A 16304-nucleotide genomic window follows, 5' to 3' on the forward strand; every position below is an offset into this window, starting at 1 on the left:
TTGCCCGCGGGAGGACCCCTGCTGCCTCCGGTTCGGGCCGGATTCCCGCCGCATTCTCCGGCTCACAGCTCACGGCCGGCCGCCGCGGGGTGCAAGCTCACCCTCGACTTCACTGAGATCCCCAGCGCCAGGCTGGGGCGGACGCATGCGCCCTCACGCTCCCCGCGGGAGGCGGGGCGTGGAGATTGACAGTGCGGCCGGCCTATCGGGGCCGAGTCCCGCCTCCCTCCCGCATCATCCGGAGCGGAGCGGACGCCATGGTGCGCTTCAAGCACAGGTGAGCGGCGCCTTCCCTCCCCGCACCCCCGCGGCGGCGGCGCGCCCGGGCCGCGCTCACCTCTCCGCCCGCCGCAGGTACCTTCTGTGCGAGCTGGTGTCGGAGGACGCGCGCTGCCGCCTGAGCCTGGACGACCGCGTGCTGAGCGGCCTCGTCCGCGACACGATCGCCCGGGTGCACGGGACCTTCGGCGCCGCCGCCTGCTCGGTGGGCTTTGCAGGTACGGGGTCGCCGCGGCCGGGGCGCACGGCGCGGTCGGCACGGTACTGGAGGATTCTAGAAAAGCCTGGGAGTCGCGCAGCATCACAAGGCGGAAGGTTCAGTACCCAGCACGGGGTGCGTGTGCTGGGGGTGGAGGGTGTTCCGTTTAAGTTACTAGGCTGGCTGAGTGGCAGTAGCCACGTAGAATTCCTAGTAAGAGCTATCACTTGACCGGTAGCGCGCTTTAAAATGTCAGATTTATCCCTTTAAGTACAAAGCGCCTTTGAGGGACGACTGCACAGGAGTTTTTCCATGTGGGAAAGCGTGATGAGGTCTGGAAGTACCCCCCCCCCAATGCCACATTTTAGCTCCTGGTACCGTAGGCTTAAACTTGAAAATTAAACACACGTAAACAAAGCTTTCTTGCTTTGGATGAGACCACGTTAGAGGGACCTACAGAACCCGGTTGTAATGACACTTGTCATGGTGGCCTTTATCGTTAACACTCGGGAGGCAGACAGGTTCTAGTCTAGCCAGGACATAATGGAACTCTCAAAGGAAAAACAAAACCGGTCAACATTTTTAACGAGACTGGTGGGGCTGGAGAGACTCAGCGATTGAGAGCATTTGTGGCTCCTTCAGAGGACCAGGGTTCCATTCCCAGCACCACATGGCGACAACCTAACTGGTCCTAGAGGAGTCACCCAGCGCATGTTCATGTTCGTATACGTGCATGCAGACAAAGCATCACCCCGTGTGACATTTGTCTCGAAAGGTCATTGGCACACACTGGGGTTTCCCTTTTGAGTTCTCCCTTCCTACTGTAGTTCGGTACCTCAATGCCTACACTGGAGTAGTGCTACTTCGATGTCGCAAGGATTTCTGCCAGCTTGTGTGGTCAGCTCTCCCTTTCATCACACATCTGGAGAACAAAGGACACCGATACCCATGTTTTTTCAACACACTACACGTGGGAGGTAAGAGTGGCAGTAGCTTGTGTATGGTGGCTCTTCTCATGAAGTAACGGTTTTGGACCTCAGTCCTGTTAGGTGGGTGGGTCCTCCTGCTGTTCCAATGAGGACAAGATGTTCCACCCACCCAGTCCCTGAAAGACAGTGACTGCTTCACAAGCTGTTGTCCACAAAAGCTCTCCTCATGCGCCAGGTACAATTAGAACCTGTCAGAAATTCCTGATTCAGTACAACCGGAGACAGCTGTTGATCCTGCTGCAGAACTGTACTGATGAAGGTAGGCAACAGGCCAGGGCAAACAGCACCTGAGGCTCCGTGGGTGAAATGACACCAAGGACTTCTCCCATTCCTCTAGGGGAGCGGGAAGCCATTAAGAAGTCTGTCTCAAGGAGCTGTCTACTGGAGAAAGAGTCTGCGGAAGAGCTTTCAGACAGTGCTGGTGAGGAGGCTATGGAAGCAATGGAGTGACAGTTTCCAGGCCCACCTGTGGAACTGCAAAACTGTCCCCAGACTGACTACCAACCAGAGCATGGGGGACCTTGGAACGGAGGACTCCATGCTCCTGGAGGCTTTGTACTGACCATTTGAATGTAATCGCCGAGCTGAGTGGTAGAATAAACAAATAGTTTTGGCTTCTAGAGCAACATTCATAAACCACAAAAAGTGCCTGTATGGTTCATGCTTGGCCAGGTCTCCTTCCTCTATCACACTGGCCTTGAATGCGCTCCCTGTTGGTACTGGATGGATTTTAAGTATTCCTAGACCCTTAATATGAGAACACATACAAACCAGGGTGTGACTGTGCGCTCCTTTAATCCCTGGAGGAGGAGGCAGAGGCAGGCAGATCTGTTTGTGGCCAGCCTGGTCTACATAGTGAGTTCCAGAACATCCGGGAATACACAGATAAAGTGTTTGAGGGTGGGGTGGGCTCATGTAAAGCAGAACTAGCGGTGAAAAACCAACTACACTTGCACAATCCTAAGTCAGTACTGTGTCCTAGAACCGCAGACACCAGGAAACCTAGCTGACCATCGTTTGGGTGACTCGATAGGAAATGCTGCTTTCAGATGGTCCCAATGAGGCAGCAATGTAACCCTACCATGTGGGAGGTTTTCTGAAAGAGAATGACGCACATGTATTAAATACTTTGGTCTCCAGATGGTGTGACTGTTTGGGAAGGACGGGAAGGTGGGGCCTTGTTGGAGGAGCTGTTATGGGGTGTGCTTCAAAAGCCTACACCATTCCCAGTTAGCTCTCTGCCTCCTGCTAATGGGTCAGATACAAGCTGTCAACGACTTCTGTAGCAATATGCCGCTTCCCATGACTCACCCTTCATGGTGGTCTGGATAGATATGGCCCCCATAAAGTCGTGTTTGAGCGCTTGGCACACACAGGGAGTGGCGCTGTAGGAGGTAAGGCCTTGCTGGAGGAACAGCCCCTTCTCCAGCACCAAGGTCTGCCTGCATGCTGCCAAATGTGGTGATGTACTATTTATGATTTAATAAAGACTGCCTGAAATAATCAGAAAGCAAAGCCAGCCACACTAGTTAGCTGTAGAAGCTAGGCAATGGCGGCCACACCTTTAATCCCAGCACTCAGGAGACAAAGGCAGACAGATCTGAGTTCAAGGCCACTACAGGAGCTTATACTTTTAATCGAGCACTAGGGAGGTGGAGACAGGAGTGATATGGCCTGGTGGAGAGAGGAATAAGAGGAGGAGACAGGAACAGAGAGCTTTTGCCTCTCAGGATTGGTGGAGACAGGATTGCCGTTTCAGCTTGTTAGATAGAGCTAAGATCCACTTGGCTGCTTCTCTGATCTTCAGCTTGAACCCCAATATCAGTATTTGGGTCCTTTATTTTTCATGTTCCCTATAAATAATAGACTAGACGTCTGAAACTGTAAACAGACCCAATAGCATCTCTTCACAGCAATAAAAGACACCCTCTATGCCTCCATTAAACCACTGTTCCTTAAAAGCAGCTTGGAGTCAGGGCTGGAGAGATGGCTCAGAGGTTAAGAGCACTGGCTGCTCTTCCTGAGGACACTTGAGTTCAATTCCCAGCAACTACATGGTGGCTCACAACCACTCACAATGATCTCCTGTGGGGTCTGGTGCCCCCTTCTGGCATGAAGTAGCACATGCAGATGAAAAAAAAGAGAAAAAGCTGAGCATTGGTGGGATAATCCCAGCACTAGGGAGCAGAGGCAGGCAGAGCTCTGAGTTCAAGGCCATCCTGGTTTACAAAGCTACAGAGAAAGAAACCCTGTCTAGAAAAATTTAAAAAACAAGAAAAAACTAACCTACAGATGAACTAAGCTTGGCAGGAAGGCATCTCTTGTGAGTGTCAATACTTTATTTTGGTGTAAAGACGGGAAGCTGGAAAATACACTGTATTTAAAATTTTCTTGGTTCCCCCTCACATTGTGGAAACCCCCTCCCCCCGCCCCAAGCTAATCAATCTGTTCAAACTCAAATACTTAAAAATTACAGCAGCAAAACAAAAGCACAGAAAAGAAACCGGGTGGAGGCGGTGCCTGGGTGAGCAGGTAGTGTCACTTGGTGTGGACGACAGAGGTGCTGAACAGGAGCTTCTGTTTCTGCTTCTTCCGTTTCTTCCCTCCTCTGTCTTCTGCAGGAAACACAAGCCTCAGTGCTCGAGCTCACTCGCTGGTGCTCGCTCTCTCTCACACGCACGCACGCGCGCACAGGGTGAGTGCAGGGTTCACTACCACTCCACGGGCACTGTGAGGTTAATGTTGGTCATCACCCTCAACCGACTCCAGTTTCGGAAGTGCAGGGCTGTGCAGATGGCCAGCGCCTCGGTCATCACTACCGCCCCCCCATGGAGAGGGACAGGCATATTGTAGCTAAGCTGAGCCCAGTGCTGAGTGAGTTTCCCCGCTCTTACCAGAGAGGGGGTCTGCAGTAGCTGGTGCGTCCAATTTCATAAAGGCCGCTTCCATAGCTTGGCTGAAGGAATTCTGGAAACTGGGCACAGGAACACGGTCAGAGTTATCACTCTCCCCGTCGCTGTCCACAGGGGCCGGAGGAACCAAACTGTTTTCATCTGAAAACAAAAGTTGAAATTCTGGAACTGTCACTGGAAGGGGCTGGACCTCACTGGCCTTCCCTGCCCGGCTCTCACCTTTCTTGGGAGCAGCTCTGGGCCACACGTCTGCTTTTGCTTTCCCGACCCTCAGCATCTGCCAAGTAGGGACAGAAGGAAGAACGTCAACTTCTGACCAATGTCCTTTCCCAGCGTCAACCTCCCACAGACTGTCAGCCTCTCCAGTGCCATGTCTCCCCTGCCGTGACTAGTCAGACAGTGGTGTAACCAAGGCACAGCCCCAAGGGACTTTACTCCTTAGGAATGGGTGAAGAATACAGGACCGTTCATGAGGTTCTCACTCAGTCTTAATTAGGAATGCTTTCCTGAAGGACTTCCCTGTCCTCGAGGAACCTAAATCCACCCAAGCTGGTGGTTTACACCTACAAACCCAGTATTTGGATGGCTGAGGCAGGAGGATTACCCACAATTCAAAGCCAGCTACTCGGATTATAGGAGTTTAAGGCTAGAATGGGGCATAGAGATCCACCTCAAAAAACAAAAATAACTAAAAACAAAATTTAGAGTAAGTAGCACATACGGTACCTTCCAGTTTCTTTCTATTTTTGGAGGGCGTGGGAACAGGTGTCCCTGCATAGCCCTGGCTGTCCTGTCCTGTCCTCACTGTGTAGACCGGCCTGCCTCTGCCGGGATTACAGGCATGTGCTGCCGTATCCGTCCGCCTTCCAACTGAAGGTGGTTATCCGGGTCACTGCGCCCCTGCTCTCTAACAGCCCAGCGGTGCTCTTTACCCTGTTACCCCCAAATACGTCCTCAATCATCACTGTTTAGATGAGGTCACAGACAGTTACTCCATAAATATGCTAAGTCCCAACAGTCATCTAGACTAGTGAGTCTTAACTTTCCTAATGCTGTGACCTTTAACACAGTTCCCCATGCTGTGGTGGCCCCGACCATGACATTATTTTTGTTGCTACTTCGTAACTGTAATTTTGCTACTGTTGTGAACTGTAGATTCCTGATCTGTGACCCCCAGGTTGAGAACTCATCTGGCTTCGTGTATGGGCACCTGTGGAGCAGCTACCCCATCTGTCTCCATTATCTGAGCACAGATACACCAAGTATTCCCGCCTGACCACCAAGAACGTGGCAGTGGCTAATTACAGGGTAAAACACAATGACCTTTCCTGCGCAAGATGCAGAGGATTCATTCTACATTACATACATACCATCTACACCCATGGTCCTAGAAGCAGTTGAAATTAAACTGACGAGTCCCTCACCTAGGACACTGTCCACGGTCTGAGAATTTAATGATCTTAAATACTTAAACCTTGGATCCGCAACAACTACTATGAACTTTCTCTTGAGGAGTCTCCCACCCTTATGGTCTGGTTGCTGGCTGCCCTCTCCATGCATCTGCCCTCAACTACTCCTTGCTGCCTACAAGTTCCAGGAGGCAGCAATCCCTGGACGAGGTTCCCAGACAAGCAGCAGAGTGCCTATGGCTGCTGTACAAGCAAAGCTTTACCTGGGCAAAGGAAAGGAAGGAAGAGTCTTCCTCCAGGCTTCCGACACAGAAGGAGGGCCCGCCCTGACTGGCGGTGGGTGACAAAGGGGTCAACAGAAGGTCTGAAAGGGAACCAGAGATCTGGTTACATGAGTCACGCACGAGTCGCGCTCCAAAGAGTGAGCATCCTCTGAACAGGGAAGAAGCCAGGCTCGGTGGCTCAGGCCTGGAACCCCACAACTCTGGAGGCTAAGGTAGGAGGGTGTTTGATGTTTGGCTCTGGCAACGCAGTGAGCTCCACACCAGCCTGGTCTCTCTGACCTTGTCTCAGAGAGGGCGGGGAAGAGGAAGAGCGGGAGAGATAATGTAAATCCATGATGGCACTGTTAACCCTGCCATATCCTTACACAACAAGAACACTGTGTATCAGCCGCAGCAGGGAACAGAGATGGAGCTGTAACCCTGGTTGCAGCACAGCAGGACAGCCCTTCCCACAGGACAGGGCGGCCCAAGCTAGGGGGCCTCCTGACTGCCACCCTCGCAGTCAGCTGCGAGGCAGCTGCATCATGAGCTCAAAGCCAGTCTGGGCTACATTGCAAGCTTGTCTCAAAACAGAACAACAAAAGGTTGGTTCTCAAAGACTAGTTCTTTGCTATGCACTGGTTTTATATGGATAGACAACTTCAAGGAAAAAAAAAAAAAAAAAATCCAGATCTCCCTTTATGGCGGGCCACTATGGCATGGAAATACACAGGATTCAACACACACACACACACACACACACACCCCAAGTTAATCTTCCTCAGAGTCCTTTCTTACCCACAGTGGCATCTCACATATCAGTCTCTCTACCGCCTCGGGTACTGCTAGGCAAGGGGCGCCACGACTCACCCAATGCCTTTTGGCGGTATCACTCTGAGGACCAATCTATCCTATTACCGGATGCCTTAGAAACCCAGACTTGCAAACAGACAAACCCTGGCGTATGAGAACACTCTCCACCCCACAGACAGGGTACCCAGCAATTCATAGCATTCACTCAGGCAACAGCTTCCTAGTTAACTGGAAGAGCATCATGGTTAGACCGTCCCTCAAAACCAAGAATTAGACCGAGTTCCTACCACTAAAGTACCCGTACTATTGGTCTCAGTACCTGTGGCGGCTAGTTTTTATGTCAACTTTGCACAAACCACGGTCAATGAGAAGAAAAACTCCTAACTGCACTGAGACAATGCCTCCATAGGACTTGCCTAGAGGCAGCTAACTCTGTCGGGCATTGACAACTGATGTCCAGGGCCCAGTGTACCGTGGCAGGTGGCCCACAGAGAGCCTATAAATCAACATTTAACTGAGCCATTCCCCTCCTGTGCATTCAGTAGCCCCCCCTACTGATCACAATCAATATTACAACAGACATTAACAAACATGCTCAAACATGAAAATCAAGAGAAGAAAACAAACAAAGCAACAAATAACTCAGAACAGATGGGTCAGAGGAAATGAACTGTGTTCAGGTTTTGAGAAGCAAGCAAGGTCTATGCCAGTATAACCAACGGGAAAGGGCGATGAAGTCACACAATCAATGGAGCTCACCACCAACTGTCAACGTCTTTCCCTTAGATGTCACATTATGCCAAGTTGGTCAGAGTTGTAAATTCAGCCTGACTTTGCGTTAGGGCTGAGAGTTGGTTCAGCAGTCAGAGCACTTGTTGCCACACCTGGGCGTGGCTCCCACAGCCACAGGTGGCGGACAATCATCTGTAACCCCCGTTTGAGGACCTCTAGGGGCACCAGGCATACACATGCCCACATACATGCATACAGGCAAACATTCACACATTTAAAAAATTAAATCAAACTAAAGCTCTAGGAAGTAGCAGGACTCATGGAAGTGTGAGTCCTTTACCTGCAGGAGAACTGGGACTTCTGCTGTGAGGAGGAGGAGAAAGGGCCCCATGGCCCTCGGTGCTGGTGGGGCCCGGAGCAGAGCCAGAGGGGCAGGCGCAGGGACTGAAGGCAGGAAACTGCTGAAGGTTCTCCAGCGGAATGTGGACTTCAGGGTCTGCAAAGCAAGGTGAGGGTAAGCCCACAACACAAGTGTCTGGGTTTTCTGTAGAGGGTCTGGAAGGCCTAGAGGATGCAAACAACTATGAATCTACGTCTAGTATAATCCAGCACTCAGAAGGCTGACACAGTAAAAGTAAACTGAGGGCCACCCTAGGCTCTATGAACCAGGCAATCCTACTCCTCAAAAAGAGAAGACAGGTTGTGGTGCTCGAGCCTGAACCTACACAATTTCAGCACTCAGCAGACAGACTTAGCTCAAGGTCAGTCAGGTCTACACTGTAAGTAGTTTCAGGCTAAACAGTGAGCTGTTGTCTCAAAAACAAAACAACAAAAACTTTAATAAAACATACTTAATGAAGAAAGAAGAGGAAAAAAAGACAATAAAAAAAAACTGTTCGAGACACATGTTTCCTCAAGTTAAGGGGTGTATCCGCTACAAAGTCCCAGACGCCCAAGCATAACTCACTGTACCCTAACACATCACCCATTTAGTTTGCCGCACAGGACAGAGCCAGGGGAGCTCAGTCCTTTCCCCGGGAAAGTCCTCATTTTCTTTCTGTTCTTCTTTGGTTTTCTTTTTTTCCCCTGGGACAGAGTTTCTCAGTCCTGGCTGACCTGGACCTCACTCTATAAACCAGGCTGGACTCAAACTCAGAGATCCACCTGCCTCAGCCTCCAAGTGAGTGCTGGGATTAAAGGTGTGTACCAATGCCCTGCCTTAATCTTTTCTCTTTTTAATTAATTTTTATTTAAAGTTAAAAACAATCTTTTTGCATGGGAAAGAACTAAAGAAAGCAAATGTCAGAGCATAAACGAGAACCCTGACTCACACGGCTGAGCAAACGCAAGAGCTCTAGAACTTACACCTGCCCTGTCTCTTGTTCTCCTCCATTTCAATCCTGCGCTCTCGGCGACGTTCCTCTCGAGCCTTCTTCTGGCGCTGACGCTTCCTCTTCTCGATGTCATCTGTGGGTTGGTAACGTAAGAAAGCCAGATCCCCCACCATTAACTCTTCGTGAGTGGCCAGTGGGGCACCTGGACTAGACAAGTGTTTCAGGGCACAGCTCAAAGCCCTCCTCCCACACTAGGTTCCGGGACACAGAAAAGCAAAACAGGTTTCTCACCTGAGAACATGTCTAGGGTTTCCTTAGAGACCACAGGAGGCTGCAGAGCCAGTTCACAGATGCTGAATTCACAGGTGAGTGGCAAGTGAGAGAGATACCTATGGCGCTGTCGAACATCCTACATTGGAAACAGAACCGATGCTCAACTGCCCTGGAGCGCAGAGGGTCCCCCCGAACCCCAGCGGCCTGCTCCTTAGAAAGCCAGGCACCACGGCAGCCTCCAGTTAGAGCGTGCACCAGACTCAGTTCTCTGGATTGAGCTACAAGTGAGTACCCTGAGCCCAGGAGAAACGCCCTCTTTGCTGCCCGCTGTTTCTAACTGCCAAGGGCCACACAATCACAATCAGAGGGAGAAGAGGGAAGAGCAAAGATGCCTAACGACAATGCAACAAGAATGGCCTGGACCTGGGCCCAGCGACAGAACCAATGACAAAGGTAAACAAGAGCCCCAGAGAGTGGAGTGTGCCTGGGACACTAAGCCGAAGCCTGCCCACTGAGGTCCCTACTCCTTTTCTGGGTTTATTACGTGCGTGTCTGATGGCACCCAAGCTAAAATCTACTTCCTGCCATATGCCTTTCATCCCAGCACTGGAGAGAGGCGGTAGTGATCTCTGAATTCGAGGCCAGCCTGGACCTCAGAGTGATTTTCATTTAACTTAAAACTTTGGGGTTTTGAACACATTTCTTTCAAGCAGTAAGCAAAGAGAAAAGGCTAGCCTCATCTACACAGTAAGTTCTAGGATAGCTAGAGCTACATTACAAAACCCTGTCTCAAAAAATAAAATAAATTTAAAGGGGGGATGGGGTGGGCCAAGAACAAATTTCAAATGGAATCAGCATCACAAACCACAGAAAATGCCCCCGGGGAAGCAGGGCAGTACAGGTGGCATTGAGTCCTGGCACGATCTGAGAGCAGCATCTAACAGTGGCCCAATTCACTGCACATCACCAACAGAAAGATGGGAACATCAGATTGCAGGGTTAGAGGTACGGCTCAGTGATACAATGGCCAGCACACACAGAGCTTTGGCTGGGTTGTTACTGAGGATTACAACAAACTTAAATAAAAAACGATCAAAACAAACTGCACTGGAAGCAGGAGCATCAGAAGCCCAGGCTGCAGGAGACACCATCTCGAAATCCAATAGCGGTCAAGCATGGGACCCACACCTTTAATCCCAGTGCTTGGGAGACAGAGGCAGGCAGATCTGAGTATGAGGCCAGTCTGGCCTACAGAGCAAGTTTCAGGACAGCCAGGGCTACATAAGAGACCCTGCCTCAAAAATAAACACACGAGAAAGCACAACAAATAAACACACGAAGGGCTTTAAAGGTTTTTAGCCTTACTGGTAAGTAAGGCCCACCCCAAGAGCTTAGGCTCATGTCACAGTCTGCTCTTTCCTCTACAGAAAGCCTTACCTCAGACATGGAATACCCAGCAATCTCTACCACGGTTGCGGAGATCTTCTCTGGGCTCTGCTCCAGACTGCCGTATTCCCGCACAAGGCAGCGCACGTTGACAGGGTGCAGGAACATGTGTTGTCCATCCTCCGCTAAGGATAAGAGCTCCCGTCACTCAAAGCCTGGCCAGACTTCAACATGCGCCTCTCCCAGCTAGGCCTGCCACCCCCACTCGCTGATGGAAAGCAGGGCGCCAACCCCGGGGTCTCTAGCAAAGACCCCGCCCCTTTCAGATACCTCCGAGCACAGCAGCCCTCCTCCCTGGGGACCCTCACCTTGGTAGAAGTAGTAGCAAGGAGAGCTGCCCAGCTGGGTGAGGCCCGGCTTAGCGATGGGTCCCTCCTGGCCTGGCTCCTCCCCAAGATGGTCATCTGCTACCTCTGAGTCCTCACAGGCTTCTGGCAACCCCTCAGGTTCGGGCTCAGACACCGCTTCCTCCTCTTCTACCGAAGGGAGAGCGAGAGGACGAGGGGGGTCCAGAGAACAAACTTGTGCAGTTTCCTCCTCGAAAGCAGAGAGATACTCTAGCACACCCTGTTGGTTGGGACAAACCGTAGGTCAACAGAAAGTACGATGTCATGTTTCATGAAACGGTGTGGCTAAGATAGACCTAGATCCCGGATATTCATCTGAGCTGTCACCGTCACCACCCCGGGAAAAGCTGACAGGCCTGGTCGCAAGGACACAGGCAGCAGTCACCACCCCTCCCTCGCACGAGTCAGTCACCGACTCCGGGCAGGCGCGCTGACCTTCCTGCGCTGGGGAGCAGAGTCCTGTGCCGGGGGAGCCATCAGCACCAGTTGCTTCAGAGCGGCCGCAACACCAGTGTCCTCCCCGCTGCCTCCGGCTACTCCAGACAGAGCCTCTTCCCGAACCTGAGAGCAGCAGAGGAGAGCAGTGATTCCTACAGCTCAGGTTAAGAATTCTATGTTCTCCACACCGTTAACAAGTGCTGCTAAGACGTGGTGGGCAAACCATAATACTCTCTACAATGTCTCCCAAAACACTTGGATAACTCGAGCATTTTCCCAGACAAAGAAAAATAAAGACAACCTTGTTTATTTACTAAGAACACAGCTCAAACAGGAACCCACTGTCACAGGGAGCCATAAAAACATTCCGACTGTTACTTCTAGCTCTGGGAGAGCCTGAAAGCTCTAAGTGGCCCTTCCTTCCTATCCCCACCTAACTGGCCTTTTCCGGAGCGGAGGGAGCCTGCTTTTCAGCCCCGTGTACTCACCCTAACCTCCTGGATAGCGGCCTCTACGAAGCAGGACTCAGGGGTGTGCTTCTCCTCCGCCAGCTGTCGCTCCAGCGCAGCCCTCTCCTCTAGGACCACACGCTGTAGCACCTGCTCCTTCGAGGCCAGCAGAAGCTTGGAGTACTGACTGTGCTGTTCGTCTGCAAGAAAGAAGGGCGACGGATCACAAAACACAGCTCTCACAGGGGAAGGAAGGAGGTGCTGTCTCACACATGCTTTTCTGCCCCAGATTCCTCCTGGGGGGGGGGGAGAAGAGAGGGGAGGGAGGAGGAGAGAGAGGAAGGAGGGAGGGAGGGAGAGAGAGATTTGGTATAACTTCCTGGAAACATTAACGATAATCTTTAAAGGAGGTTAATTCACAAAGTCTAAGAAATCAGAAAAAAGGGGCTGGAGAGAAGGCTCAGCAGTTAAGAGCACTGACTGCTCTTCCAAAGGACCCAGGTTCAATTCCCAGCACCCACATGGCAGCTTACAACTCTCTGTAACTCCAAGATCTGACATCCTCACACAGACATACACGAAGGCAAAAACAGGGTGGGGGGAACAGCCTCCTAATGTCTAGTCATCTCACACTTAGCATAAGGAATGCTTAGAAAGATGGTTCTAGAAGATGAGGCACTAGTGATGTGAACAAATACCACTGTATATTCTGTGTTAAGAAAGAAACGGGCTGGAGGGAGGGGCAGCTCAGCAGTTAAAAGCCCTGGCTGCTCTTTCAAGACTGCAGTTTGATTCCTAACTCCTACAGAACAGCTCACAATGGTCTCTAGTACCGGTTCCATGGGAGTCGGATTCCCTGTTCCTGTGTGCGTACGGCACTGCACCCACAATGCACAGACACACGAGACAGAAAATAAAATAATTTTAAAAATAAAACAAATCTGAGGCCAACATGGTTTACATACTCTGTTACAGGACAGCTGGAGCTATATAATGAGACCCTGTCTTCAAAACAAAATCCTCATACCATAAAAAACAAAACAATACCTGTCAAACTGGCATATCTAAACCCCAATCTCACAAGATACGAGTGAATTGAAGCCTAACTGGGTACCTTTAAGGACAGGCTCATGGATAACTATTTCCTATTCCCTTCCCTAATACTTTTTGGTTGGTTTTTGTTTCTCTGTGACACAGTCCTGGCTGTCCTCACCCTGCAGACCAGGGTGGCTCAAACTCCCTGAGACCCACCTGCCTCTGCCTCCCGAGCGCTGGGATTCAGGCGTGCACCGCCCGGCTGGCTCCTCCCTGCCCTATGTGTGCTCTCTCACGCTGGGAGACCACCCTGCTCGCCCCTTGCCTTTGTTTTGAGCCAAGTTCTCATTACAAGGCCAAGGCTAAATAAAACTGGTTTAGCCAAAGGATGGATTTTTGTTGTTGTTGTTTTTGCTTTTGAGACAGGGTTTTCCTGTGTAGCCTGGCTGTCCTGAAAGTCACTGTGTAGACAAAGCTGGCTTTGAACTCACAGAGATCCCCCTGCCTCTGCCACCTCCTCCACCCAGCGCACACGCTCACCTCCCAGGTGAATGGGATGGTCCACACTCATCCACTTGGATTTAGGCAAGGCCACCAACACTCCTTTCTTCCTCTTCATCAGCTGCATTGTGATGGTGTCGCCCACCGCATACTGGCGTGACTCTGTGGCAACAACACTGAGACAAAGACATTGCTGAGCTGGAGCAGAGTGAGGACGCAGCAGCCTCGGGGCTCAGGCACCTCTCGAGGCCCTTCTTATGCACAGGGCTGGAGCCTCACCTCTTGAGGTCCTTCTTATGCACCGAGCTGTAGCAGATGGGACATTTACTCCAGGCTTTCTCACTGAGTGAGAGGTAGTGCAGGATGCACGTCCAGCAGAAGATGTGCCCGCAGCGGGTGATCTTGGCTGCAGTGGGTGGGTAGAGGCATATTGGGCAAGACGGCACTTCATGGCTACAGATGCGCTGCAACAGTGACAGGGCAGGGCACTGCTTTCAGAGCGGGCCAGCCAGAGGCCAGCGTCAGCCTCACATCTCTTCAGTAAACTGTAGCAGAGCCGGCTGGAGAGCTGGGCAGCCGGAGCGCTTGCCTGCCTGCCTGCCTGCCTGCCGACAGTGGCGTCTGAATGACAGCGGATGGCCCCTCACCATTCATTCCCATTGGTTTGAAATGTAAGCTCTCAAGTGCTGCTCTAGCACCACGCCTGCTACCATGTCCCCTCGGGGCAGTCATGGACTCACCGTCTGAAGCTGTAAACACTGCCCAATTACAGCTTCCTCTGTAGGCCATGTCTCATCACAGCCACAGGAAAGACACTGCTCCTGGGGAGGACCCAGGTTCGGCTGGCAGCACTCACACAGGCACCAGGCCTGCACAGTGTACGAGCACACAGGAAAGCACGCACACGCACTACAGTAAAATAAATGACGCTGGCTGAATACAGGTGTGAGGACAGACACACTGTAAGCAAATTAAGAAAGCCAGAATCACCGGCTAACCCAGCAGGACGGGGTAGCAGACACTTGGGAGGGCTCCACATTACAGAGAATAGCAAATCACATGACCCCATTCACAGCTGTTAAGTATATACTTTACAGAAGACTAAAAGCCCAGATGTAATTTACTGATAACTTCCAACAGAGTAGTGAAAACCTTCACTTTGTGTTTAACCATGTACATAAAAATGTTTTTTTTTTCGTAGAAAGCATTCTATGTCACTGTACAAATATTTGAAGTAACAGAGTCCAAATTTGTCAGAAGAACATACCAAGTAAGAGTACTTGTTATTTTGAAAGTAACTACATCATACACCCGTTAGGATCAGCAAGGAAACGCACGCCCATAACCTCAGCGGAACGCAAGGCGGTAGGAGCAGCCTGCAAAGATGCAGTCCCCTGGTAATCAATCTGACACCAATCATGGCAGGGGCTGCCGACGAGGAAATGCCCATGTGCCTGAGCTCACCCTGGCTACGAGGGTCAGCGGAGCCCCTCTAACAGGCCCCTGTCAGGGCTTCCTCACGAGTGACTGACGGGCAGGCAGGCTTATACGCCCCTGGAGCAGAGCCTTCCACATCCCAAGTCAGCTCGGTAACAAAATGGACTCAAGAGGAACAAGGGACTGACCTCTGACCTCCGGGGCACAGGTGTCCCCCCACTCCCAGTCAAACTGCACCCAGGGTTTACACCGCCCGTGGCCGCTGAGTCCCACACAGCCTCTCTGGCTCCCGTGAAGCCACTCACCACTTGTTGCACAAAGTCCCAGTTGACGAGGGTGTCAGGGTCGGCAAAATGGGCTGTGTAGTCCTGGTCTTCAGACACCACAAACTGGCAGCTACAGGGAGCAGGACACAGGCAGAGGGGACGGTCAGAACCGCCAGGGCCGCGGCAGAAACTCACCACCCCCAGGCGTCCGATGCCGGATAAGAGCAGCCAGCCGAGGCTGCCAGGCTTGGGAAGTGTGACCCCAGGTGTCAGCCGCAGGTCTGAGCCCTGGCTCCACGACGAGTGTAGACCCGGGGCAGATGCCTAAATGCATCCACTCTCCGCTTCCACGCCCAGCCAAGTTCCCTGTTGTTCTCCCCTGAACTAAAATTAACCCAGACCGAGACCTCCTCCCAACCCTCGGACTCTATGTACACGGCTCATCTTCAAGGTAGTAGAAAGCTGTTCTCAATCACTGGAGAGCAGCCTGCACTGAAGTTCACACTGGTGCTTTAGTTCACACCCAAGGTCCAAGCCTCTAACGACTCACAAAAGGGGAAGGAAGGGTATGGACGCCGTCCCTGCCTACTCCATCTCTATTGGTTCCTAGCAATGAGCCTTCCTAGAACTGTGGAGACTGTACAGCCTCCACATGTACAACAGGGAAACACACAAATAAATGCTGGAAGACGGCAGTTTCGTCAGGAGGTCAAAGCTGCCTGTGACTCCAGTTAAAAGGGAACTGGAAGACTGTCCCCCTTCCAACACCAGCATCATGACACATAACTCTCTCACACACAATAAAGTAAAATCTCAGGAGAAACAGAATGCCTTCCTTTTTATTAACTAAAAATAAAGGTTAACAAAACTGTGTGTATGGGTGTTTTGCCTGCATATAACTGTGCACCATCTGAATGCAGTGCCTTTAGAGACCACAAGAGGGCATCAGATGCCTTGGCACTAAAGTTACAGACGGCTGTGAGCTGCCATGTGGGTCCAGGTGATGGCAGCAAATGCTTTTAACAGGCCTCTAATCCCAGCACTCGGGAGGCAGAGGCAGGCAGATTTCTGTGAGTTCGAGGCCAGCCTGGTCTACAGAGTGAGTTCCAGGATAGGCTCTAAAACAATACAGAGAAGCCCTGTCTCAAAAAACCAAAAGCCAAAAACAACAACAACAAAAGG

At 51.4% G+C, this 16304-nt stretch overlaps 2 protein-coding genes across 4 annotated transcripts in view; one reads left to right on the forward strand and one right to left on the reverse strand.

Moving 5' to 3' along the window:
* Positions 1–207: 207 nt before the first annotated feature.
* Positions 208–2112, forward strand: Pop5 (POP5 homolog, ribonuclease P/MRP subunit). Of its 2 annotated transcripts, XM_051176500.1 has the most exons (5): positions 208–277; positions 355–497; positions 1306–1455; positions 1643–1726; positions 1805–2112. In XM_051176500.1, the coding sequence occupies exons 1-5, from the start codon at positions 258–260 to the stop codon at positions 1915–1917; spliced, it is 510 nt and encodes a 169-aa protein (XP_051032457.1). In that variant the 5' UTR covers positions 208–257; the 3' UTR covers positions 1918–2112. The 2 variants fall into 2 exon arrangements, with proteins under 2 accessions (XP_051032457.1, XP_051032458.1); XM_051176501.1 differs by lacking the exon at positions 1306–1455.
* A 1672-nt stretch (positions 2113–3784) lies between these two features.
* The window catches only part of Rnf10 (ring finger protein 10), a 29638-nt gene continuing 17118 nt past the window's right edge, over positions 3785–16304 (reverse strand). Inside the window, exons 4-17 of one of the 2 annotated variants that reach the window (XM_051176475.1) lie at positions 15162–15252; positions 13699–13883; positions 13459–13595; positions 11923–12083; positions 11432–11557; positions 10958–11216; positions 10641–10774; positions 9222–9339; positions 8962–9063; positions 7937–8092; positions 6052–6152; positions 4599–4656; positions 4362–4520; positions 3785–4079 (exon numbers count right to left, since the gene is read on the reverse strand). In XM_051176475.1, the coding sequence (XP_051032432.1) occupies positions 4006–4079; positions 4362–4520; positions 4599–4656; positions 6052–6152; positions 7937–8092; positions 8962–9063; positions 9222–9339; positions 10641–10774; positions 10958–11216; positions 11432–11557; positions 11923–12083; positions 13459–13595; positions 13699–13883; positions 15162–15252 (1861 nt within the window). In that variant the 3' untranslated portion in view covers positions 3785–4005. Of the gene's footprint in view, positions 4083–4361; positions 4521–4598; positions 4657–6051; positions 6153–7936; positions 8093–8961; positions 9064–9221; positions 9340–10640; positions 10775–10957; positions 11217–11431; positions 11558–11922; positions 12084–13458; positions 13596–13698; positions 13884–15161; positions 15253–16304 lie in introns of both variants that reach the window. The other variant, XM_051176474.1, reaches the window with a different exon arrangement.

Source organism: Phodopus roborovskii, unplaced genomic scaffold (assembly GCF_943737965.1).
Source record: "Phodopus roborovskii unplaced genomic scaffold, PHOROB, whole genome shotgun sequence".
In the NCBI taxonomy this organism is placed as follows: domain Eukaryota; kingdom Metazoa; phylum Chordata; class Mammalia; order Rodentia; family Cricetidae; genus Phodopus; species Phodopus roborovskii.

What these genes read in the sequence shown, in the direction of transcription:
- Pop5 (XM_051176500.1), top strand. Translation starts at nt 258, where the DNA reads ATGGTGCGCTTCAAGCACAG. An exon ending in ATGGTGCGCTTCAAGCACAG is followed by an intron (nt 278 to 354) that starts GTGAGCGGCGCC and finishes CGCCCGCCGCAG; the next exon opens with GTACCTTCTGTGCGAGCTGG. An exon ending in GCAGAACTGTACTGATGAAG is followed by an intron (nt 1,727 to 1,804) that starts GTAGGCAACAGG and finishes CCATTCCTCTAG; the next exon opens with GGGAGCGGGAAGCCATTAAG.